The 25,448-nt window shown below is 41.5% G+C and overlaps 1 protein-coding gene across 3 annotated transcripts in view; it reads right to left on the reverse strand.

Annotated features, from left to right (window-relative positions):
* Positions 1-23,345, reverse strand: part of LOC120726709 (calcium-binding mitochondrial carrier protein Aralar2) — a 53,547-nt gene extending 30,202 nt beyond the window's left edge. The window contains exons 1-7 of one of the 3 annotated variants that reach the window (XM_040020515.1): positions 23,251-23,345; positions 21,704-21,757; positions 21,392-21,534; positions 14,865-14,980; positions 10,836-10,975; positions 6,086-6,232; positions 3,941-4,079 (exon numbers count right to left, since the gene is read on the reverse strand). In XM_040020515.1, coding sequence (XP_039876449.1) covers positions 3,941-4,079; positions 6,086-6,232; positions 10,836-10,975; positions 14,865-14,980; positions 21,392-21,534; positions 21,704-21,757; positions 23,251-23,262 — 751 coding nt within the window. In that variant the 5' untranslated portion in view covers positions 23,263-23,345. The other 2 variants (XM_040020516.1, XM_040020517.1) reach the window with 2 other exon arrangements.
* Between the last annotated feature and the right edge of the window lie 2,103 nt (positions 23,346-25,448).

Below are 25,448 nucleotides of genomic sequence, written 5' to 3' on the forward strand. Positions count from 1 at the left end.
ACCAATATTTTAACCACTAAGATATTATCAGTGCCGAAAGAGATTGGACTGAATGACTCAAGGCAACACAGACATCACATCTCACAGCAGAATTTGATAGTTGTTTCTTTTAAATAAAAGGCTGAAATGGATGTGTTGTTAAACGATAAACATTGGACTTTGCTGCAGTGCATTATCCCTTTGTTGCTCTTGTCACTACAGAACACATACACCAAAAATAAAGTGGGTCCTCGAACTCCTCGTCTCCCTGACGAGGAGTTGGAGTTATCCGAGTTATTGTCAGTGGCTGCGTTAATGTTATGGCTCCATATGATGGATTTTTCCTTCAACTTCTGTCACTCACGGCAGCTTCCCTCTGCGAGTTGGTTGTGAGTTAAGAGTACAATGTGTCAAAGCACGCTGAAGAAATTAAAATAAAGAAATACGGCCATGGAGAGTTATGACTTTAAGACCTCTTTGAGGCAGCTTTAGCATGTCGTAACTTAAGACCTGCTCTATTGTTAAATGAAAAAGGAACAGGTTGACTGTAGGCAGGCTTACAGTGGAGGAGTCACCATTGTTTGACCTGCTTTATTCAAAGAGCAGCAGGCTGGGGTTGTGACAAAGTCGTCCTACACTGGAGCCATTCACCCCACAGAGGCTCAGCTTACCCCCGAGGCATGCTCTCTCTTCCCCCCCCCCCCCCTCTTTCTCTATCACATACACACACATCTATGAGTAAAAGCAGGTAATGCCAACAAGCATGTGAGGCAGAATAGTTACACAAGAATAAATAATTTAGGGGGGGGAAAAAAGAACAATGCTGGGAAGTAGATGGTGAAAACCCTAGAAAAGCATTTACCAACTTTATATTACTGCTTGATATTTACAGAAAAACTCCTACTATCCCTTGCTAAGATAATCTTGGATGCCATAAATAGGCACGACGCTGCTTTTTAATGGTAGCGTCAGCGTGCTAACATTTTCAAAATTACAAAGCATCACAAAGCAGGTTTGTTCGTCACGCTCACCGTCTGAGTTTATCATGTCAGCGTGGTCACATCTGATAGTTACCACCGAGGGAAAAATAAAAGTCATGGAATCACCAAAGTGGTTAAAGTTTAAAGGGATGAATGTTTGCACTGAAAACTCACAGCGATCCACAGTGAACTTGACTCAAAACCAAAAATGTCAAACGCAAATGTCAATGATAGCGCTGAGGAAAAGTCAGGGGAACACCTAAGTCATTATCTAAATCTGAACCACGAGTGTTTCCATAAAATTTCATGCCAATCAGCTTAATAGTAAACAGGTCTCAAACCATGAGGACATGGGATGTCTGCGCAAAAGATTTTTTGAGTCATCTCAGTCTGGACTGATTGGTGGCAGACAAAAAAGGTCAAAAATCTGATCGCAACAATTTACGTTTTAGATCTGTTGTTAGTAAGAGCCAGACATCTCTCCTCAGCTTAGGACATGTAACATTGCTGGCTTCACTGGCCTGTTAAACTGATTTATTCTGCTGTTTAGACAGAAGGTCCCTTTTACTATTACGGCTTCATTCAAACACTCCCATGACAATAAGCCCAAGTACTTACATAATGTTATGTGTAAGACACCCAGCCGACAGAGGTCGGAATTTTCTTAACACTGATATTAGAATATCAGTGTTAAGAAAATTACACTGATAATTACAGAAGTCGCATCATCCAAACATACTTTAGTAAACTGATGAGACAATAATTAAAGACTAGCTTATAAACTGTTACTCTCTGTCATCATTCATCTGTATGAGATCAAGTATGCAGAGTGATTTGCTGCTAGATCCTGACTTACATGTCAGGTATAATTAATTATAAGTAATTAATGAAGTTACTAATGCTGCGCCTTGTGCTTAAATGTAACTCTGTGACATAAGAACAGCTTACCGTATGAGTGGCTCACGTTGCCGTTTCATGCCACATGAATGCAATGAACTCACAGCAAACTAACCAAAGTCAAAAAAATTTGAAGTCTTGTTAATCCGATCTGTCAAAGACTGTCATTGTAGCAAAGATAAAGATTTCAACATCTAATAAATAAACTGTAGAGCAAAGTGGACAAGAGAAAAACTCGGGATGTAAAACTATGCTTGCTGACTTTGAAGAGGTCAGTGTGCTCCTACAGAAACTAAAGGCACTCTGTAATGTTCATGGACAGATGTTTGTGCCAAAGCGAGAACACTTCAGACATTTTGCTGTGTGCAGAAAATGTCTGTTCAGCCATTTTTACCTGAACGGGCAGCTTCGAGCCTTCTATGACATTAGTTTGGGTAGCATGTGACTGTGAGACAGACAGAAAGCAGGTGTCTAATGAAAAAACCTTTTTAGCCCTGCATTATAAATACATAGGGCATTGACCAAAAAAATAGAAGAGACACGATGATGTCTCAATCTTGTGAATGCCAATGTGTTAATGTGCCTGCATGCACTCATTCTTGTGCAAAGTTAAAAATCACACACAACTGTTAACGGGCCGGACCAGCAGGATTGTAAGTTTGGACTTTCATGCAAAAAGAGGCTAGGTTTTAAAAAAAGCCAACATGATGCCATCACATTAATGAAAAGGAGCGTATGTCTGAAAGGGCCTAAAGGTACACAGTCGTGACTTGTTCTGTGGCAGTGCACTGCTAGCCCAAAAAAGTGCATCTCCTATATAGGTCCCCTGTGTGCATACGCCCAAATATACGCGTACAGCTTTGTGAGCACTGTAATAGTGTCTCTGCAAAACAGTGGCCTTGTTGCACATCAGGAATCAATCAGGATTATTACACATGTGTGCATGCTTGGCTGTGTTAATGCATTTTAATGCTTGAGCGTTATGTGAGAAATGCTAGAGAAGCATGTGTTGCAACATGTACACAGTCTTGATACATGCAGATGTGTGTGCGCTATTTGTGTGGAGCTGAGCATTTCGCAGTCCCCAAGGAGGCCTTAATGACTTCGGGAGTGGAGAGTAGATAGGCGGTGGCCGTGAAGGCCTGGCTGGCTGCGGGCCACCCTGGGTCGAGCCAAGCCCAGGCCTTCGTGTACCCTTGGTGGGAACAGTTTGTAGAGTGTACGGGCTTTTGGTCTGGGTCGGGTACAGTCCACACCCCTGATAAGGCTTCAGATAGCATCATAAGGCTCCGTTAGTGGCCTGGAGCCATGTGGAGAGAGGTCAGAATGGTTTCTTAAAGACAACTAGAGCTCAAGAGGGAGTCAAAAAGAAAAAGATGGCAAAAGGGAGAAAGACACTGAAAGCCATTAGCCCTGCCAAGTACTGAAGAAAGGAATGAGAGACAGCAAGTGGGGCAAACAAGGGAGAGAGATTTAAAGGAACTAACTAATGGAGACAGAAAGATACATATAAAATAAGTTATGAGAAATACAACAGTATGTTTTTTTTCAATAAAGAAAAGCGTCTTTTTTCATTATGCTGTAGCTTTGCATATTTGCTTTACAGTAATGTAGACTGTGGAGTTAGTATTAAGCATATAAATGACGCTGGATCTACAGGGTTAAACAACACAGACTCAAAAGCAAGGAGCAGAATTTTACCCACTTTTATTCTTTGTTTTTCAAATGAAATGAAGTTTTTCCTGTGTTCCTCAGATCACTGCCAGGATATGTAATAGACAAGACAGGCACCATCAGGGACTGTGGGCATGCAGTACGTGTGCTGGGTTGAATCCAGCATGCCCATTTAAATGCCACTGGGAAGGAAGTAACCCAAACAAAAACAAGTCTCCAAGCCCTGTACAACGCACATAGACATACCTATCTGGAAAGCACATTACTGTGCATGTGGTGCATACTTACATTTGTTTTGTGACTGTGGTCTGTATTACATAAATGTGAATCTGCTTTTTTTGCCATCTCAGTTATAATAGGTATGTGTTATATATATACAGGGAGGGGAGTGGGAAGTTCTCCCCGGGTACCTTTAGTGACTTCCACATCTCGGCGGTGGCCAGCCAGAGTGCTGTAGATCTTTCTAATCAGCTCCATATTGTTGAGCAGTGAGTTGAAGCCGTTGAAGTAGGAGAAGCTGACCTGATGAGACGTGCTACCCCCTGCAACCTGGGCAAGAAAGAAGAGGGGTACTTTAACAAGCAACCAAATAAGAAAAATAAACTTCAACACAGCCGTGCATCTGGATGTTACTGTTATGAAAATACACACAGCGTAAAACATGGTGGCTAATTAGCCGCGTTCCTCTCTAGCATTTCTCCACAGGGAGAAGCAAACTTGTTTCACCCGCTACTTTTTCCATCACATGATGCGCACTCTAAGGGAGTTTAATTAACTTTCTTTATGAGATGGAGGAAGTGGTAAAAGAAAAGAAAATAGAAAAAAAAAAAGGTAACAGATTAAAAATAGATGCCGGGCTCTAGAGGACATTCCAGGCTGCCCACAGCCTCTTTTACGCGAACCACGATCCCATCTTTATTAAATGAGGCTCTCAGAGGCTTAGAGGAGCAGCTCTAAATGCTGTATGTTTAAAAAAATATATGCGTTCAAGTACGACTACTGTGGGGTACTGTTGAGTTAGAAGATCACTGCGACTGTGCTGGCCTGAAGGGTTAAGTGAGGAGAAAATGTTGAGCTTCCGTTCACTAGATGGCACTGTTTGCTTTACAGACGCATTCAGAGAGGTCGCCTGCTGCTCAACGTGGTCGCAACAAGGGAGGGAAGCTCTGGCTTAGGTGAAACTGCTCTAACAAGGGAGACACTTTTCCATCTGTTCATATCTGTGAGTGTACAGACATGGATCTTCCCACAGTGGAGAGAGGAGAATGGTATTTTGGTGAAAAAGAGTGAGGCGCTAATCAATTACCATGTTTGGTGAGTGAATTAAAGGTTGCCGTCTCACTGCCTATGCTCTGCCATGATACCGCCTTTAATGTGTCTGCAGTGTTTATGAGGTTTTGTGATACATGTGTGCGTATGTGTGTGTGTGTGTGTGTACGTGTGGGAGCGCGCGTGCATGAGAGTTTACTAACAGCACACCAAGATGTCTGGTCGGTGAGGTAAACACAGCAGAGAAAATGACAGAGTCTACAAGGTGTTTATGAAATGGGGCAAGACATGGACGCAGACACAAGACGCACACGCGCGCAACGAAAACACTAACACGCAGAAAGAAAAGACAAGAGGCAAAAAAAAGACAAACATCTCAGAGTTCAAAACAAACAGAGAGCCCGCACAGGCGCACAAACACACACGCGCGCGCGCACAGGCAGAGATGATGGACTGTAAAGCTCCAGTCTCCATCTATCTCTATCTTCCCCATTCAGCTCTCCTGCTTGGCTTTGACACTGCCAGAGAGGTTAGACTTAATGACATGTTGGGAGGGAGAGAGAGAGACACGGGGAAGGGAGGGAGGGGGGAAGGGAGAGATAGAGGGGCGGCTGAGAGAGAGGAAAGAAAAAAGGAAAGGAGGGAGGAAGAGAGAAAGAGAGCAAGGGACAGATGAGAGGTAGCAGGGGGGAAAAAGGTAAAGGGGAAGAAGAATGAGAGGTGGCCAGAAGAGGAAAAGAGAAAGCCACAGTGTTTGGTTTGTGGGGCTGTGAGAAAAGAGAGAAGGAAAAAAAGCACAAGAAATAAGTGGTGAGATAGAAGAAAAGAATCTTGACTTTACCTCTTTTATGGAGAATACAGTAATGACAGGCTGCTTTGGCTTGCTTGCTGACTTCAGCAACCAAATCATCATATAGTGCATATGAGCTGACAATACCGTGCATGCTTCTGCATCCAAAGTGTGCATCATTGCACATTTGGAATTTATCACGACATTTAGAATGACTTATTTAAAGATATGCATACATGAATAATCTACGAATGAGAAAAAAATGCACCGTGGTGGATAAAAAAAGCCTAATTTTTCCAATTGGTGGTGCTAAGGAACACCTGATGCATCCAACCTTTTATTGTTTTAACATATCATGACTGAGGATAGTTTCCAAGAGACACCAGTGACTTGCTATTTTTAACCAACCTGACTTTGTGGCTCTTGTGGACGACAGTAAAACAAATAGATGAGAAAACCACAGAGCCAAAAAAAAAGGAAAAAAAGAAAAACCCACCGCCACGAGGCATTCCTCTACGAAGGGTGTGAGCATGTGCGGCCGAATGGTAACCATGATGTCCCTGAAGTCCAGCGCTGAGATGGAGCCGCTGTGGGCTTGGTCACGCTGGATGAAAGCCTGTCGCGCGTGTTCCAGCTGCATCTCCTGCAGAATGGAGAGGTGAGGAGGAAGGAGGGGAGGCAAGTGCGTACACTAAATTGATATTATTGTGCACATATGTGGGTCAGACACCTCTTTGAGTTGCCTTTATAAATTAAAAATCCACATAAACACTTGTGCATAATGACACACCATTTGCTTTCATGGGCCCCCACAGTGCCATCTGCCCCCCACCCCCTCCATCACTGCTCTCAGTGCCAGTGTTTAGCCAGGCTTTAGCCTCGTCTCCTCTCCCCCAGCACAGGGGCTTGCCTACTGTGAGGTGCCGCTTGGGCTTTTCACACTCTCCCTAAACCCACATTAAATCCACTTGAGGGAGAAACATACAAACACACACTGGGGCAAGACAGCTAATCGCCCAACTGCTCACTTTGTCTCTCTTCATGCACACACACACAAACACACAATAGGTCCAGAGGGACAACAGCAGGCTGTGGTGGGGACAGATCCCACAAGGCCTTTGAAAATTAGCAGCCATTATCAGTACCTGCAACCACAAGTCTACAGAGAGAGGCTGTAAACAAACCGCTGACATCAATGCTTCCTCTATCTATCAGCAAAAGACGGGGATTTCAGGCCAATAAAAAAACAGCAAGATAAAGCTAGCTGGTGAGCGTCTGACTCACCTGCGGTGTATGAAGGCCTTCAGGTCAAAAAACATATGAAGGCAAAAAAAAGAAAAAGACAATGAGCCTGATGTATTTTTGTGCATGAGGTTTCTGACACATTACAAGACCTCAGGAAAGTGCATATATAGGGAATGCACGGGGTTATTTTGGTGCTCAAAAAGAGGTTTTAGTCAGAGCCAAAAGAAAAACCAACAGCGTCTTAAAATGAGTTTTTAGCTTGTTTTAATTGGAGTTTTATTTACTCATAGACAAAAGGTATTTTTGCTTATCAAATATATTAAAAATGATACACAAAAAAAAATCATAGATTTACTGTTAAATAACGAAGCTGAACACTTTACTGTGTATGGGTTAATTACCGTCTCATCTCAACAAAACTGGTCAGTTTTCTAATAAAGCTGAACATGTTCAAGATCCTAACACATGCTTTTTGTTCATATTATGCATAATAACTGCTAAGAGAAAAATAAGACAGCTGAGTAACCAATAATAAAAATACATGTTTCAGCTGCAGAGCTACCTATATGTAAAGAAACAATCAAACTGAAGTGTCAAATAAATTTTCTTGATGTTTACTTGAATATTATAAAATTAAGAAAGATTTTTGAATTACATTTCTTAAAGTATTAGGACTGGCTAACAATATTTGTACAGCAAGAAAGTAAAAATTAAGATTTAAATAAATGAATATCATTTTTTTAAAGTCACGTTGGACAAAACATATGGAGGCTGACTAAATCTTGAACATGCACGTTATTCAGCTGATTGATTCAGATGTTATTGTTGTTAAGAGAACTCTTTAAAAAAGGTATAACCACAACACAAAAACCTATGAGACTATGACTTATTGTTGTGTTGAATTTTTGAGTGATATTTCGCTGACAGCATAACCGATCGAACTCTAAAATCGAGGCGCCCGAGAGAAACGACTGGGGAAGAGTGACATTTACACAAAGCTGAGTGGAGACCGGAGGGGAGTAAGAATAGACATTGCAACAAAAGAGCTACATTTGCAAAAAAAAAAAAAAAAAAAAAGAAGAAGAAGAGGAGGAAGAAGAAGAAAAAAAAAAGCAGTAAATGTAGCAGGCATGTGTCAGTATCACCTATGAGCACAGCAGGGGCTCTGGAGAGTGCATAAGTGAGTGGAAAGCAAGGAAATGAAGAGCGATTGACGCATGTAAACACTTCCAAAGTAAATAAGGTGAGATATTTTAGTGTCAGCATCCTGAGTGTCGTGACTCACTTCTTTGGTCGGTTGTGAGTAGGTCAAAACACTTTGGTAAGACATAAACTGGGAAGAGAAAAAGATTTGGGGAGGGGGAGGGGAGCTGAATATCTACAATCAAAACAAAAACAAAACAAAAAAACAAACGGGAGAAGCGTTTCGTTTTGCAAGCATGACTGTGTGTCTCTTAACATCGCAGGAAACACTGATCTGTGCATTTGTGTCCATCTGTACATGAAAGAAGAAGAAGACAAAAATTAGATCCCATTTCTCTTCAGTCCTGAGTCTGAAAAGCCACACGCTAACCACACAGAGCAACAAACAACTGCGGTGCAGGCAATGGAGAAGTTTATAGTCTCGGCCTCCTAAAATCTTAACTTGTAACTGTGCGAGTGTTTCTGGGACGTGGTTTTTATTTGGGAGGGGAGCGAGGGAGGCAGGAGACATAAAGCTAGGGGCTTAAGACACCCAGGGAGAGACTGTCAAGGCATTCCTAGTAGCTTTAATTGCCCTTGGACAAGAATAAAAACATATGACAACCCACCTCTGTTTGTTTTTAATGGCTGGGATTCCTTTTTCAAAAGTTAAACAATAGAAATGAGCAGAGTGGGATTGGTCCTCTCTCATTCCCCAAGCAAGCTTCTAAACGGCACCAAAAACTGTAAAGTTATCAAAGTTATCGGAGGAAGAAGCACAACGGTCCATTTAAACATGTGCCAGTGATGTTAAGGGCTGCCCACTGATTCTTGGTCGAGTCAAACATATAATTGGGGCTTTTAAAAATCTGAGTAATGCCAACAATTCACTTTTTGAGTGCTTAGGAAAGAAGTGGGACATGTGGTGTCCCCTTCACGTAATTCAAGCCCTTTACTTGCCAGAATTTATAATATGAGCTACTATGTGCCACTTCTCTGGACATCGGCAATACCGCTGCCAGGGACAACAGCACGCTGACAGTGCGAGCTGAGCCTTGGCCGGCGTCCATGTGTGAGACGGGAAAAATGCATGTAATTGGTGAGAATCTCTGGCTTCCATCAAGACAGTAATTGGCCAGAGAGAGCCCTTGTGAGAAATATGCGGTGCAAACGTTTTCCCCGATAATCCCATCTTGTGAGCATCTGGCAGTGGCGTGGTTACAATGGCAGAAAAACACAATAAACACATGCATGTATGGCAGGAAGAGGTGGAGGGAATAAAGGATGAGAATTTTTTTTTTTTTTTGGTGGGGGGGGGGGGGGGGGGGGGGGGGACAAGGGTGGGTGGGAATGGATGTTAGGGAATTAGAGAAATACACAATATAATGTGTGGGTTGGTGTTCCCAACTTTGAGAACTTTTATAGTTGCACAGTGTACTTTGGGATTAAATTTAACTGTCTCTCTATTAATAAGTGTGTTATAACATAACAGCAAACTGAAAGTATGATGCAATTGCACAGATTTGAATTTTGGGTCAAGAAATCCTGTTATTTATAACTGTAGCTGACAACATACAAATAACGCAGTGAGCAAATATTGCTGGAGGCTTAATACTACAAGTCACAGTTATAATAAAAAAGAAAAACATGATTAAAAACCAACATGACAAATATGTACTGTGGATTTTTACAAGTATCAGCAGACCAGCAGAAAAGCTGTAACACAAACTTCACTTTCTTCTGTCGTTTATTAAGGCATTTATCAAAAGCTATGAAAAATGATCAAACGCAGACAGCATGAGCAGGAAACGTGCATTTCATAGTTGAGCAATGAGTGCGGCTGGCTGCGAGCCTGCTGCTGTGAGGAGCTGGAAACCACTGACTGAGTGACTGGGAGAGAACTGGGCATGCTGTCAATGCAAAGTACAGCATCTACTGGCCGCAACGCCACACAGCTGCACTCCCGCGCGCACACAGGCAAAAACAAGCATACGCAAATACGCAAACACTGAAGTAAACACGAGGCATGCGTGCTGATGCTTACACATACAGTACAGTAGAGACAGTGTGAGATAAGGACAGACTCCGTACGTGGAACTGTAGTTATGCAGAGACACTGCTATGCGCTTATAACAATGTCCCAATATCCATCTGCTGCTGCCCGCTGTGTTTAAGCCATCTGGTCCAAGTTAAGTGTAATATAAAAAGCTCATTCAGATACATGGTGAGTGTGGATGCAAACTTGGCACAGCTCAGGCCCTCCCTCTCTCCCACCAGCTCCACCACCTCTCCCCTGCTTAGGCCCGATTTAAGTCTAGACATCATATTGGAAAATGGCTCACACGCCACAAATACACTAGAAATATTCCAACTGTACTACACTATATATGGAGGCCGAAATGTGTCTCTACCTGCTTCAGAATAGGTGGAATGGAGTAATGCTACGTGCATGTCAGCTAATGGAAAACAAATGCAGAAAATGTCCCAAAAGCATAACCTCAGTGTTTCATTAACGACTAATCTGGACAATGTGGAGGACTGTGCTGGAGAGGGATAGAACCAGTAAAAAAAACAAAAAAAACCCTTAAAACATGTGACTGTGTGTTAGTGTGTCCAAGCACTGACAAAAAAATACAGTTACATGATGACAGGAGTATAAGACAAAGTGTACATGTGCATAAATCAGTTGGTGCAGATTTATTGCCTACTCTTTGATGGAAACAACACAGTTAGACAAAAAAGGGAAAACACAATATAAAGAATGTGATTTCATATCAGCCAAGCAGACAAAGAGAGCAGGAGCTCGGCATGAAACCTACCAGGAGGAACTGGGTGAACTCTCCGTAGCTGAGCTGCTTGTTCCTCTTGGTGCCAAAGTGCAGCCGTATAAACTCACAGTCCCAGTTGAAGGGGATGTGCTGGTGGATGGTCGTCTGGCCAAAAACCTGCTTCACATCCTCTAGAGAGGAGACAATAAATGAGATAAAACATTATTTGTAATATTATTTATTTCCACCATTAACAAGATGCAATAAGTTGATCCTGCAGACCATTGATATTACAATAACAACGCTATTTGTCATCATTAGTATATTGTTAATTAACCTTTGCAAGTGCTCAGGCCAAAGTTACTTCTAACTATATTCTGTTGATTAGGTCCATCTGTAACTATAGCAACTCCACGGAGTAGTGGTGAACAAATTCACCCCTTTGTGCATTTCTAGTGCCGGCCCCAAGCCCAAAGATCTGTGCCAAAACAAATATGTGGATCTACCCACTGTGGTGACCTCTTGGGAAATAAGGGAGAAGTTGATAGTGTGTGGGTTCATCTGTGAATAGGTGTCATTTTCTAACAGCTCATATTTTACTAGTGGAATCCTAAATGCTGCAAAAGCTATCACATAAATGTAGGAGTTAAAAAATTTCTCACTCAAGTTTCTCACTCATACATAACAGAATATTGGAGGCATTATAACAGACATGGCACTCCAAGAATCCCAAACTGAGAGCTACAGGAGACGTCTGAAATAGCAAAGATGGTAGTAGAAGTTTAATTTGCAAAAACTGCACGTTTGTGCAAAGTTTTCACATCTGACTGCTGAGTGTAAACATGCAGTTATGTCCTGGTGTCCACTGAAAGAAAAGTCAAGTAAATACAGAGAAATTTCAACCTAATGTGCGCTAACTATTGCATGTTCCAGATGACAATAAAGTAGTTCTTCTACTTCTACAAAATAACTGCCCATACAAGTTTCAGTATGGCTGCCAAGAGGCGAGACTCGCTCTAGAATAACTTTGATAACATGGAAGCACTTAAGCACAAGTGCCTTCGACTTTTAAAGAAACTTGGTAAATGAACCTTGCTCTGCTGCCCTATTGACTTCTTGTAAAACAGAGACTATTTAAACAAAATGCAGCAACCAGCGAGGCAAAGCAAAAGCAAACCAGCTTTTCCTCGAACCTTTAACAATTACAGATCGCACCGCACTTTTAAGGCTAATGGCCGTGCGTCGTATGAGGCCTCCATTAAATAAAAATCCATCCACGGTTTCTTCCTGTTCAGGTTTTTAGTTTGCTCTAATTAAGACCTCAAATCTGAATGCTGCAAAGTCGTGTGAGTCAAGCCTTAACAAATAGCATGTGTTTCCTGACTTCTGGTTAACATTAGTAATTATTTGATTTCCCCCCCTCCAAAATAAATAAAGAAATAAAATAAAAAATGTGCAATTGTTGCTGACAAAATGTCAACGTCAATCTCGCGAATACAATTCTACTCTGATTGAGACTTAAGTTCCCCTAAATCAGTGGTGAATGACACATGGCAGAACTTGTTCGAGCTGTGTAGGCTCTGTATTGAGAAGGAAAGGCTTTTCTTCTCACTTATGTTCCTCTGCCTGAACCCTCTAAGCCTCTGCAGCCAGTGGAGTGGAGAGACACTGAACATGAGTCCTAAATTACAGCCTTACTAAAGAAACAAAAACAAACCAATAGAGCGACCTGTTTCTTATTACCAAACAGGCTGCGCTGAAGGAGTGGAGAAAGGAAAAAGGAGGAAAGAAACTATTTTTTTCCTTTTTTCTTTTTTTTACAGAAAGGGAGGGAAATAGAGAGTGAGTGAGTGAGAGAGAGGGAGAGAAAAGAAAGGTAATATTTACTTCAGCCCAGCATTACCTTCTGAAGGAAGACAGCTTGTGTGTGTGTGTATGTGTGTGTTTCTTTACACTTTAATGAGGCAATAAATATACAGCCTTTAATTCTGTAAAGGACAGGCCGCTCCCGAGTGTGACGTTTATATTATCAGCTTTTATAGACCTGTCAACACTCAGACCTCTTTAAGTCTTTTTTTCCCTCCCCACCTTTCTTCTTCTTCTTCTTCTGTTTTTTTGTCTTTCTGGCGGAGCTACAACTGCATTTATACGCTATGCTACGTTGCAGTTTTTATGAAGTCGACTTTCCAGCAAATTATGCATTTATATTTTTTACGTGCTACAAATTCTGAGCAATGCGCCGCCCTTGTACTTAACACAAAACTGCTCGGGTTATTATCGAATAATAATAAAAAAAAAAATAAAAATGGCCTGACAGAAAAACTAAATGAAATTTGGAAAAAAAAAAAACAGAAATCGGACTACAGACATTTATTACACGGGGAAAACAAACAGGGCTTTAATGCGGCACGAGCTGCAGTTATGAATGCTTTTAATAGGTAATAAAAGAAAGGAGTTCTTATTTCTGTGCCTGGCTTGGTGAGGCTGTTTAATCAAATGAGTGGCATGAATAGTGAAAAAGAGAGCAGGAGTAAAAAAAAAAGAAGAAAAAATCTGCAATGTGTCACAATAAAGCAACTTTGACAAGCCTATAATCTCAGCCACCAGTTATTTGCTTTTCTTGGTGAACACGGTCGCCCGACGCAAGTGGCAGACGCTGCAGCCAGTGTTTATGCGTTGCACGATGTGTGTTATGTTTTTCGTACAATTTTCCACTCGTACGCAAGTCTCATAACTCGCAAGTTTTGGGATATTCATTAACCTTTGGGAGACGCAGAAAAACAGCAGACCTTTTAATTGCCACCAAGACAACGTCACTCTAATTGATCCTTTTAAATATGAAAATTTACATATGTGCATATATAATCACCCGCAATGATCTTGCACCCTGTCGACAGCAACAATTAAAATGAAATTCACTTACTCTTCCCCTGTTTGGGAGCGGGATGTGTGCACTGCATTTCAAATCAAGCCTAATGTGCCAACACCTCGCACACCTACAGAAGGCTGGCATTAGACTTGTTTAAATCAATTAGGCAAATGTGAAATGAGCAACGAGTACAAATGTCTTCCCTTTTCACCTACGAGCTTCCAGGCATCACAGTAATGGTGCCAATCATGCACACATACACACACACACACAGAGCCACCCACCCCCTCCTCCATCTTCATCTGCATCCCGTAGTTTCCGCCAAACCTCTCCAACGCCGACCCTAACCTCATTTCTGCAGATAAGCTACCAGACCACGTACAGTATTTTTGTTTGTGGATGCAGCTCTAACAGAACAGACAAGTTGAGGTCAGACTCCCCCCCCCACCCAACCCTCCACTCCCCGCACCTCCACATAAACAAAGGAGGACTGCACGAAAACTTCTTCAGGGCACATTTAAGAGGAGCGCGCTGCCTGAATAAGTCTTTGGTAAATGTCAGCGAATGAGGTTCAGTGTTCAGACCTGAACTTTGTCTCACTTTACATAATAACATTATTGCTACGATTCAATAAACCGTCACTTCTATTAAGACGGTGTCCTGATTAGTTTTGTGAGCTGGTATCATCCTCAACATGATACGAACGCACAACCTGAGGAAACTGCAACATTAGAAAGAGTAGAAAAGGTTTTCCCAGTGTTTCTTTTTTTGTCTCTCCATATTTTGTTTTACTTGAACTAAGAACACATGTGTCGAGCAAATGACTTACCTGACAATATATAACAAAGACAACGATGCTTTTCTCATGATTGAAACTGCGGTACGTATGATAAGACTATCAATACCATAACAGGAACAGTTTAAAATGAGCACAAAATACGCGTCTGTACCAGAAGTGATCATAACTTTCTGAGCTTTTTACTTTGAGCACTGAATCAGTATACACTTTTAAAGTTTATCACAATATCGACTACATGCATCAGAATCAGGATCAGAATTATGTTTAATAAAAATAAAATGTGTTTAATAAAAAAACTGTGGTACGGAAATTGATTGTCTGGCATTTACATCAGATTTGCACAGTAGATGCATCTGTGCAAACTTAACTACAGCTAAAGGTTAACTTGTAAATCAGACGCAGAGTTACTTACCAAAAGTGGTAATCCCATTGCCCGTTTTATCAAACAGCAGGAAGGCAACCATGAAAAGTGAGTCTGGGGCACACAGCACCGATTCAAATGCTACAAACTCCTGAAAGGAGATCAAGCTAGGAGAGAGAAGGACAGAGGGAAAGAGGATAAGTAGGTCTGTAACAGACGGTTAAATGCTGCCATTTGAGCTGATTCATTACTGTGGTACGTTGTGTTTCAGGTTCCCTGTATAAATACTTCATCGGCTACGCATGTGATCATTGAGTCTTTCATATTCAATTAGCCATGTAATACATAATAAAGACTTAAGCGTAAATTACACTAATGAAATGAAATATTAAATAAAATAATTTAAAAAAAACAAGTGATTTTTACACAGCATTAAACTGTAGACACCGTCATAATTACTGCCACACAGTGGCAAACCAGCACACTTGGACAAGCTATCAATCTGCGCAACACGTAATTCAAGCAGCCTTTTATCCTTTTAGTCTGTTATTCCATATGTAATGTAATAAAATCATCGAGTGTGACAGCAAGAAAATAAAACATTTTTAAAAGCTCAGTGTGTGTTCCCGGTCTGCGCTGGCAGCTAACACTGAGAGGGCCAACTTTACACCACACAAAAAAGGCTTAAAATAGGACGTTTCACATGCAGAGTGTGCCATTTTAAACAAGCAGACAGGTGTGGAGGGGCTTGGGAGCCAGTTAAGGACATAAGTCAATTCAACATAAATTTAATATAAGATGAGGCCATTATGTGAAAGCCAACAGGAGCCATGGCGAAAAACGAGAAAATGAAGGGTGAACTTTGTTTGCCACAACACTATGAGACGAGCTGAAAGTCTAGTTTTCCTATTACTTCATCTCTTTGTCACTGTTTTCCTAGAAGCCTCAATAGAGGTACACACGTCCACATGTACCATCAGCAAGCAAAAAAATAAACACAAAAACACTGCCTATGTGTGAGCCCACTGAGAGCCCCCTCAGGAAAGTCCCACTGTGGAGAACTGGACCACGCAGTCTAGCCTTTATATAGGCCCTGGTTCACAGTTGCCCTAAGTCCATTATGAATTTCACAAATGGATCTGATAATTACAGGAAGGGTCAGCGTTAATGAGCAGTCCCCGAGCATCCATCTATTAAACCCATTTCAATTTCCGAGGGGGAGTGTGGCAAGGAAGGAGGGGGGGCAGTGATTGCATTTTCCTTGTTGTTGTAATTAATTATGTTACTGATGAAATTTAGAGGTGTTTGTTTGGCCTTTAGAGTTTAGGTTTCAGGCTTGTGTGCATTTATATATACACAAAGTATAGGTTTATAACCAGAAAAAGACTGCAGTATAGAAGACTGGAGGAGGAGGCATCGACAGAAAGTAGTGCTTTAGGAACTTATTCTTAAACATGAATCACAGAGATCTTTCATAATGCAGCGCTTAGATAAAAGCTTTATAGTCTTTTGAATGCAGTCTTCAAAACTACTTTTTCTCCCTTCCAACATTCGTGAAAAACCCAACGAGGCAAAGCGGCAGCGACAAAAGACACAGATTAATACCTGCTTTCAATAAAAACCCAGAAATACATTTCGAAAGATAGCATCGATACATTTCGAGAAAGGCATTGTGTATGTGCTGGAAAGGGAGCCGCTCAAGAACAAAGGGAAGTGTGGAGAGGGGATAAAAGTGAGCGTACGGTTTCTCCTCAGCGGCAACTGAAATCAGCTGTCATTGTTTCAAAGGCAAGGCTAATTGTTTTATTAACTAAGCAGGTAGTTCTTAAGAGCAGGTCCCCGCTGATGGTAAGTAGGTGGAAGGGGGCACAAAAGCTCACTGCAGAGTCCGGGGATCTACTGTTAAAAACAAGGCTAATACCCTCGCCGCTCACACTGCTGGAATACTCGCAAACTCTCCAACACCTCGCCGATCCTGTGCGACACGTGCACAGCACACTCGCAGGTTAATAAAAGGAATTTAAGCAAGCACAGCCTCAAAGACTCACAGAGAATCGCTGTTTTGAGATGGAAACAAGGGAAAATGTCAGCTATGTGTTTTTGGAGTTTTTTTCACACGCATCAATTTGCATGCACGCTGGTCATCCCGTCTGTGTTTTCCCAGACATGGATAATCAGGATATTAGTGTAACTGAGAGGGCCGTTGATCAAGAAAGGGATTGGACCACGGGGGTGGGAGGGGGTGGGGAGGGGTCCAGACAAGATCCAGGGGGCATCTCTGTAAAGCGCACTGAAAAACATTCCACATGCTCATAAGCATTTACACACAACTCTGCAGCCGGGGATGAAGCTTATGATGGTTGATTAGCAAGCGCCATGACGGCTGCAAAATGATTACCATGAGGGGAAAAAAAAGGGGGGGAGGGTTGCATCATTTTTTGCTATGCAGACTCAAACCCTGACGAGACCGCTCAATAATCAAATCAACCAACAGCATCTACCAACCATCAACTGCTATGGCATGTGTCCAGGGCTGCCCCATCCATGTTTGCAGGCTGGGATGAACCGCGGAAGACGGGGCTAATGTGATACTCCTCATTTGCTTACTTTACTCCATGGGATTTGTTAAATCCTTTAAACAGCAATATTTATGGGATGTATTACATGACAAAGGCTTGCATGTGTTTCTATGGATGACAGCTGAATGACACTTTTGTCATGATGCCAATTCAATGCAGTTTAAACTGTCTCCGATATGCCTGTCTGACATTACAACTATATTCCATATATATATGTTTATCTCATCTTCATCACCCAGCTTTTACTTCTGTCTTCTCTCAGCAGGCATTTAAATACACAACAAATATACAAAAAAACCCAGGCTTGGAAATACTGTTTACAAGTAACATAAATGCATGGTGTTGCTGTGGCCCGGCTGATAGAAAGACAGCTCTCCTTCGTTGATAGTGGTGGGGGAGAGGGGCCTAGAGGGGCTTCAATAATCCCCTGTCCCTGGCATCTTGGCACTGTTACTGACAGCCTTCCACCCACCTAGAGAACACTTGCACACAGACACACCCCAAAAACCCCACATACACACACACACACGCAGGTGAGCGGTATGTGTTCGGCTTCTAGGAGTGGACACCCACCAGTCCAAGTCCAGAATGCTCGCAGCCTCTGGAAGACTGCTATTTTCCCAGCACGCTCCCTTAACAAAGTTTTTTCTTTTTTTTTTTCCAAACCTCCAAGAGTCTATGGGTGGAAGTGTTTTTTTTTCACACTTGAACAGATGCTTCTATCAAAATATCAGGGGGAAGAAGGAATGGATAGAAAGGTAGGGAGTCGGAAAGAGGCGAATGAAATAGAGGGAGCTCAGAGTGCATTGTAGTATGTGAGTGCAAAGAGAGAGTGATGATCAGATAGGAGGAATGTGCGAAAAGTCAAACAAGAAAAAGAGAGGACATAAATAAGTTGACTGAAAGAGAAAAATCTTTAAACCGTCTTCTAGGCCTGTGTGTCAGGTCCCTGGAAATTGAGGCATCTCCACCCTCCAAAGCCCTGTTTCTGTTTCGCTCTCTCTTGATCTATCTATCTATCTGTCTATCTGTCTCTCTGTCTCACGGGGACGGCGAGAATAAGAGGGAGAAAAGTGATTTCCACATAACAGATTGTTAGGACTGTCACTATATCCCCTGATTTACACAGTCACAGAGGGGGAGACAGACAAATGTATTTTCACTGTTTACATTGCTCCCCCCCCCATTCCACAAACATTGAGTCACTCAGATACACACTCACACACACATTGGCGTCTAAGTAAAATTTCTCTCGCACAACACAAAAGTAAGCGAGCGTGCCACCTCCCATCCGACCCCCTGCTAAATCTATTATCCCCACACTCATCTTGCTGAAATGGAGTCCTACCTGGCAAAAACAGCAGCAGGCGCACTAGCTGCAAATACGCTGCACCTCATATACCGACCGAAACGTATTGTTCGCGAGCGTATTTGCATGAGATCAGGCATGCTGGATGAAAATCCAGCCGCTAAAGTGGCTTGTTTTGTCTTGCTCCTTGTTCTTTTCTGGAGCTTTGCACGGCTGAGTGCTTAAAAAGAAAAAACAAAAAAACGACGCAATTCTGTTTTCATGCTACAGGCGACGGCCCCGAGGCTGTCGCATCTCTACTTATTGTGTTTCTTCTGTGTTTGTGAGGTCTGCAGAATAATCATCTGGTCTCTTTTGCCTCATCAACTCGTTTGTCTGTTAAAGTTCAGGAAGAAAATAACACATCACAATGCACAGGCCTGTACAGCGACTATACGAAAAGAAAGTGAATCGCATCTAAACTAAGTCTAAACAATATTTGGAAGAAAAAAAAAGATTTTTTTTTCTTTTAAAAATGACTCTTTTTCCTGTTTTGCCCCCATATCATTTCCATTCTCTTCCACAAAACCAAAATGAGGTTTAGATACAAAGCCTGGGCCATGGGTTCCTAATAGATTTACCCTGATGCCACGGCCACCATTTATCCTGCTCCAAAGCCGCACAATGCAACTGAGTGCTCCTGAATAGCATGGGCAATTACAGTGCATGTGTGATTTTTTTTCTCTCTCTCTGTGTATGTGCGTGTGTGCGTGTGTGTGAGAGAGAGCATGCACGTTGCTCTCTCTTTTTCCAATTCCAAAAACCCCCACTACTCACATCTCACTGTCCTCTGTAAGTGCAGACACACACACACACACATATACACACACACCTTAAAGCAGATGTAATAACATGAAACTACACAGCCATGTGCACTTTGCTCTTTGTAGAAGCCCAGGTGGTTACCATGGCAATGTGGGCCTTTTTTTTAAATCTTTTTTGACTTACCCTAACATTTTATTACCCATCATTATGTATCATTAAATACATACATATTAATGTAAAAAACAGGGGTGATGGGGATGGGAGGGGGGAGGCGTAAGTGTGAAATTAGGGGTGTATCTACAAAAAAGCCAACACCTGACAGGGGCCTTGGTGGTTTTGATGTCTCATTGCTATATAATTCATGTATGAACGTCCCCCTGTGCATTTCTTACACCAAAGGATTAAGTCATAGGTTTGTTTATAAAATGCAAAGTAACACTAGGAGGCTAGTCACACAAGATCAAAGGGATACATAATCCATGTACTAATAGCTTTAATAAGAGTCTATCATGAGCTTACCTCCTAGCAGGTGGCTTAATATTAATAAGGCTGAATACATTTGTGGTTCAAATAGGAAGTTCAGCCCGAAATCAAATGCACATATTTTCCTGCAGCCTGAAGGGCAATTCATCTATCTAGTCTGTTTAGTTGTGGGATTAAATATAATGAACCTAAATGGCACATGCAAAATAAACGAATAAATCAAATGAAATCATTAAAAACATGCAGCAGCAATGTCTCTTTTCCCGAAATAATAACCAGGTTGATCAAAAAAATGCAAAACTTTGCTGTGAGCAAGAACTATTTTCTTTCTCCAGTCTTGATCCACCAACCAAAACAAACGTGCATCTAGCCAATGTCTGATTTAGGCTTCTGTGTTGAATCTATGCAACACCTACAACACAGCCTACGCAAGTGGTCAACGCAGTTGCCAACACACTATTTCGTGAGGAGTTTCTCACTTCAGTTTCATCCATTCTCTTCCAGCTAGTTCAAAACATGGCAGTAAGAGGAGCTGGAAATGCACAGGAGGAATCAATGGTACCAAACAGGCCACCTGCATTAGCATGACGTGTAGCTACATTTCTAAGGTTGTGCATGTAGGGCTTTAGAAAAGTTTGTGGTCATGACGTACCTATGGCATAAACTTAACACAGAGGTATTAATCCACTGTTATTCTACAGAGTGATATCGATGACATGTTGTGGTTAAGCAGAATAAAAGTAGTTCTTCCATGCTTTGAACACCACGAGGAAAGTGATATTTAGTTCTAATATATTCAAGAGAAAACAGACTTCCTATTTTTGCTATCATCAAAACTAGCTACACCAAAAAGGTCCCCAATCCCAGTCCACGAGGGCCGGTGTCCCTGCAGGTTTTAGATGTGTCCTTGATCCATCACAGCTGATTTAAATGGATAAATTACCTCCTCAACATGTCTTGAAGTTCTCCAGAGGCCTGGTAATGAACTAATCATGTGATTCAGGTGTGCTGACCCAGGGTGTCAAACATAAGGTCCAGAAGCCAGAATCAACCTGGCAAAGACTCCAGTCTGGCCCACTGGCCCACTAGATAGATTTGGCAAATAAGAAGGGCATACATTTTGGACTTTTATTTGTATTTTAATAGGCTTTGCTGCTTCTCCTATAAATGAAATTGAAATGACATCTTTTTCTTATATTGAAACATCTCAGTCAAATGTGTAGTTAAACTTCTGGTGACTTCTAAGATCAAAGTAGAGTGTATGTGGCCCATCATGTAATCTCTGGTTTAGAGCCCTTAAGCAAGATAAAAATATCCACAAAAATATCTACCCTCCTAGAATTGTCTACAAAAACCTACATATGTGAAATTTTCATTGCCTAAAAGATAAATGGTACACTGACCCATCTTTCTTCTGGTCCACCACTCCAGCCAGCAGATTTGTGGCCTCATTGGTCAGCAGAATGTCCGTGTGAGCATGGAGGAAACGGCTCACGAAGTCCTGCGCCGACATGAAGTATTCCTCATTCTTCTTGATGCTGGCATACTGTAAAACAGAACATTTTTTATAAAAAGATTTTTAAAAAAGACACAAGGCTGAGCTTTAGAAATTCATAAAAAAAAGAAAAGAAACCTAAATCGAAAGATGGGAGAAAACCTTCTTTGAAACTAGGCAAACTCAAAAAAGAGAACAAAATATATAAGTCAAATCCCACCTTTTCAAAAATGGCTTTCAACTCAGTGGGGTCGGCCCTCCTAGGCAGAACTGCCTGCAAAATGATGAGAGAATGTTTTGTGAATAGCCATACCAAACCTATATCATCATCTGGTGAGTCACATTGTAGAACAATGTTTTTTTTCTTTTTGGCTACTGGCTTGTAAACAAAGCTTTGTCTGTCTGCAACCACCTCTTACACACTGGAATGCTTTTAATCACATACCTGTGATCACATATTGTACAGTCAAGGTTTCTTAATTAGCTTTTTATGTTATTTTTATTGTTTTAGACAATATTTCTTAGGGCAAGGATGTCAAACTCATTTTACATGGTGGGCCACTTTGATCTTAAGTGGGCCGGAGCAGTGAAACTCCCCTTTCACTCAGTGTAAAGAAGTTTAATTACACATTTAGCTGTGAAGTCTTAATATAAGAAAAATACTTCATTTCAACAGTATTTCTTAGTTTTTCTAGGGGATAAAGAAATACTGCTGTGAGAAATGAAAGAAATGTGTCAGCGTGACTTAAATTGTAACAACTGAATTTGTAAAATTACAGAAAAATGAAAAGTGATATAAACTATAGACTGGTTTTTAGTGTAGACGATTGTAAAATAAATAAATCTACAGTAAAAAAAAACAGGCAATTTTCTGTCATTTAATTCTATATCTATTACTTATGTACGGTGGTGTAGTATGATTATCCAGAGGTAAAGTTTTCATAAGTAAGAGAAGCAGCAAAACTTAATAAAATACAAATAAAAGTCCAAAATCTGTGCCTTTCTTCTGATTTGCCAAAGCTGTCTAGTGGGCCAGATTGGAGTCTTTGCCGGGCTGATTCTGGCCTCTGGACCTTATGTTTGACACCCCTGTTTAAAGGGAATGAATTATATATGTTGTCTATAGGTTTCTACATTTAGTTAAAGCCTCTGGAAAAAGTTTGTGAAACCTTTAGAAGAAACGTCAGTACCTCCCGTCTCAGATAAGAGCTACACACACAGCTGTAGGTGATGATGATGGTGTCAAAAAACATGTTAGAAGTTTCCTCCGCTCTGCGGGAACTTCTGCACCCGGTGGGGCGTTCATAACAGAAACGCCACAACTTGTAGCATGATGCTATCCAAGGTTACCGGTGACTACAACCGACTTTTTATTAAGTAAGGTGGAGAAGAGGCCTGGGAGGAACAAGGTGGAGTTAGAAAAAGGAAAGGAAAAAAGAGATGTGGAGGAAGCGATAGCATCATTGCTGCATTTTACATCACTGTGGAAACACCACTTCATTCAGCTTATAATAAAAAATGCTGCTAGCCAAATATTCACCAACTAGCTAAGTCTCAATGTCATTACCGTGTGGTCAGTGTTAAACTCTAGCACATCCTATTAGCTGGCTAACCGGCAGTTAGCGAGCCCTCCTCCGGGCAAACGTCATGACAGGCGGAGGGCTTCGGGCCGCACACCCCCTGCACCGGGCACACATCACCGACAAGGCGACAGCTCCTGCCAGCAACACGGGGAGGTGACGTGGGGAAAACTAAGCAGCTGCTTACCTTTGTTGCCATGCTAAAGCGAGCTCACTGTCAGATGGTCCTGTTCACTTCCTCCTGCGTGACGGCGTTCCCATGGAGATTACGCGCCGGTGCAGTGCCAAAGGAAGGTGAAAGAGGATCAACCGCGCACGTGGTGCGGGCCGTGGAAGGTCGGGTTGTTTTTTTGTTTTTTCAAATTGTATTTGTTTTATTTTTTATTTTATGCATTTACAGAGAGAAAGTTCTCTTGTTGGTACTCTGTCTTGTATTAATCTATTACACACTCCTAGGATGCATAGGATGCATAAGGCATAGGATGGAGCACAAGGCCCTGATAATATGTGCATGTACTTTGGATAGCTAAGGAGTCTAAATATTTGTTTTGCCACTTTGCAAAGAAGACATTCACTATAAAATCAGTTTAGGCTTTGTCCCAGACACTAAGGTGTCACACGCTAAGCTCATTTTAAAGTTACAACTCAAAATAATCATCCATTCCTTTATAATCCTTATCCAATAAAACTTAACACACTTATTTTGACCTTTTGGCTCATATACAAACATGCATAGGTACACTCACTATCAGAATTTGTTTGCCACCAGCATAGCTGTATGTAAAGAAATAGTCACATCATCATAGGTATATTGTGATGATTTCTTGTCATTTTTCTGTAAAACACATTGGAAAACTTGGAAAAGCTTTAATATGAAACATAATCATGTTTGTGTGGGCTTATTCTTACATGCGCCAACTATCTATTGTACTGAGCAACAGAGATCTGTAGACATCGGTGTGAAAGCCTCAGTTCCTTCCTCCAGCCTTTTCTTTCCTTGCAGCAAATGGTTCCTATACTTTATATCCAGCTTTTCCAGCCCATCTGTGTCTTGTGCCAGAAGGGAAAAGGTACAGAGAGAATTTCATGACTACAAAAGCAAAGGTTAACATTACTCACAGCATAAAAACAATTTAAAAGGGAGCAAAAGGGCTCTAATGGCCCGACAGTCTTCAAAGAAAATGTATTTTGCGCTCAAAATAATTCATAGCTTTTTGCTGGTGGCTTTTCAGCTTCCCGGAGACCCAGCATGAACCACTGTATTTTTCCCAGCAGGCTCTCTGCTCCTCGCAAAATGGCCTTCACCAGGGCATACCTTGCATCCCCTCCAAATATTGACAGCACCGGGTCCATCGCTTATTGGAAAAATGGCTGTAAGTAATGTTTTATCAGCCGATGCAATCTCCACACCTGTATTTTCTCCTGTCATATGACAATATTTGACAAGATTAATGATTTGATCCAGTGACTTATTTCCCATCACTGTCAGTCTGCTGCAAACAACTCGCTTGCTTGTGGCATTTAGTAAAAAAAAGCATGTAGTAGCATTTTCATTTGTATTATTCATGAACTGCAAAGTTTGTATGAGATGTGCAAACTAGTGTGTAGCAGCTTAGACATGAAACTCGTGATTTTTTTTAACAAGGTAATTCCTTTAAAAAAAAATCCCACTGGGCGAAATTACTTTGCTTGTCAAGCCTTGTAGAAAGGAAACCAACAATGATTGTGCCAACCACCAAAAAAGCAAGCGGGTTAAAAATAAACCTTGCAACCTTTGAACTTCCACGGCTTGAGGGGTCTCCTGCCCACGTCCCCGAGGACCCACGTGTCCTGACAGCTTGAGCGATGAGTGGCGGACGGCTGTCTCAATCCGCCTCCTCCTATTTTTAACCCACACTAAACACAGAGCTTAAAAATAGGCTCGAGCTCTAAACAAATGATTAATAGGGCACTTAGGGTCTCCCCACTGACCCGTGTGTCCCTATTAACAGCCAATAACACAGGCCCTTTGGGGTCAAAAGGTTTAAAGACTTTCTAATAAAAGTAGCAGAGACATGGGGATGTGTTTTGGAGGAGAAAAAGTTTTGTCTCAGTTTGAAATGCTGACAAGTTAATAATCCCTTCTCAAATGGCCCCACCGCAGTAAAATGGCCAGTTTGTTCTTACTTTTTATTGCTATCATCTGTCAGTCACTCACATCTTTTTTTCTGCCTCTTCTTAAGTGGACTGAAAGAGCTAAAACAGCTTTACAGTAATGTTCTTGCTGGGGCTTTATTCTCCTTCCCCACTCTTTCTTTTCTTTTTTGGATGAATGTGAATTCTTATTGTAGTTTTAGGAAGGAAATGCCTAATGGATTCCCAAAGACGTATTCATGACATGGTAAT

The sequence above is a fragment of the Simochromis diagramma genome, unplaced genomic scaffold (genome assembly GCF_900408965.1).
Source record: "Simochromis diagramma unplaced genomic scaffold, fSimDia1.1 OVJJ01000753.1, whole genome shotgun sequence".
Lineage (NCBI taxonomy): Eukaryota > Metazoa > Chordata > Actinopteri > Cichliformes > Cichlidae > Simochromis > Simochromis diagramma.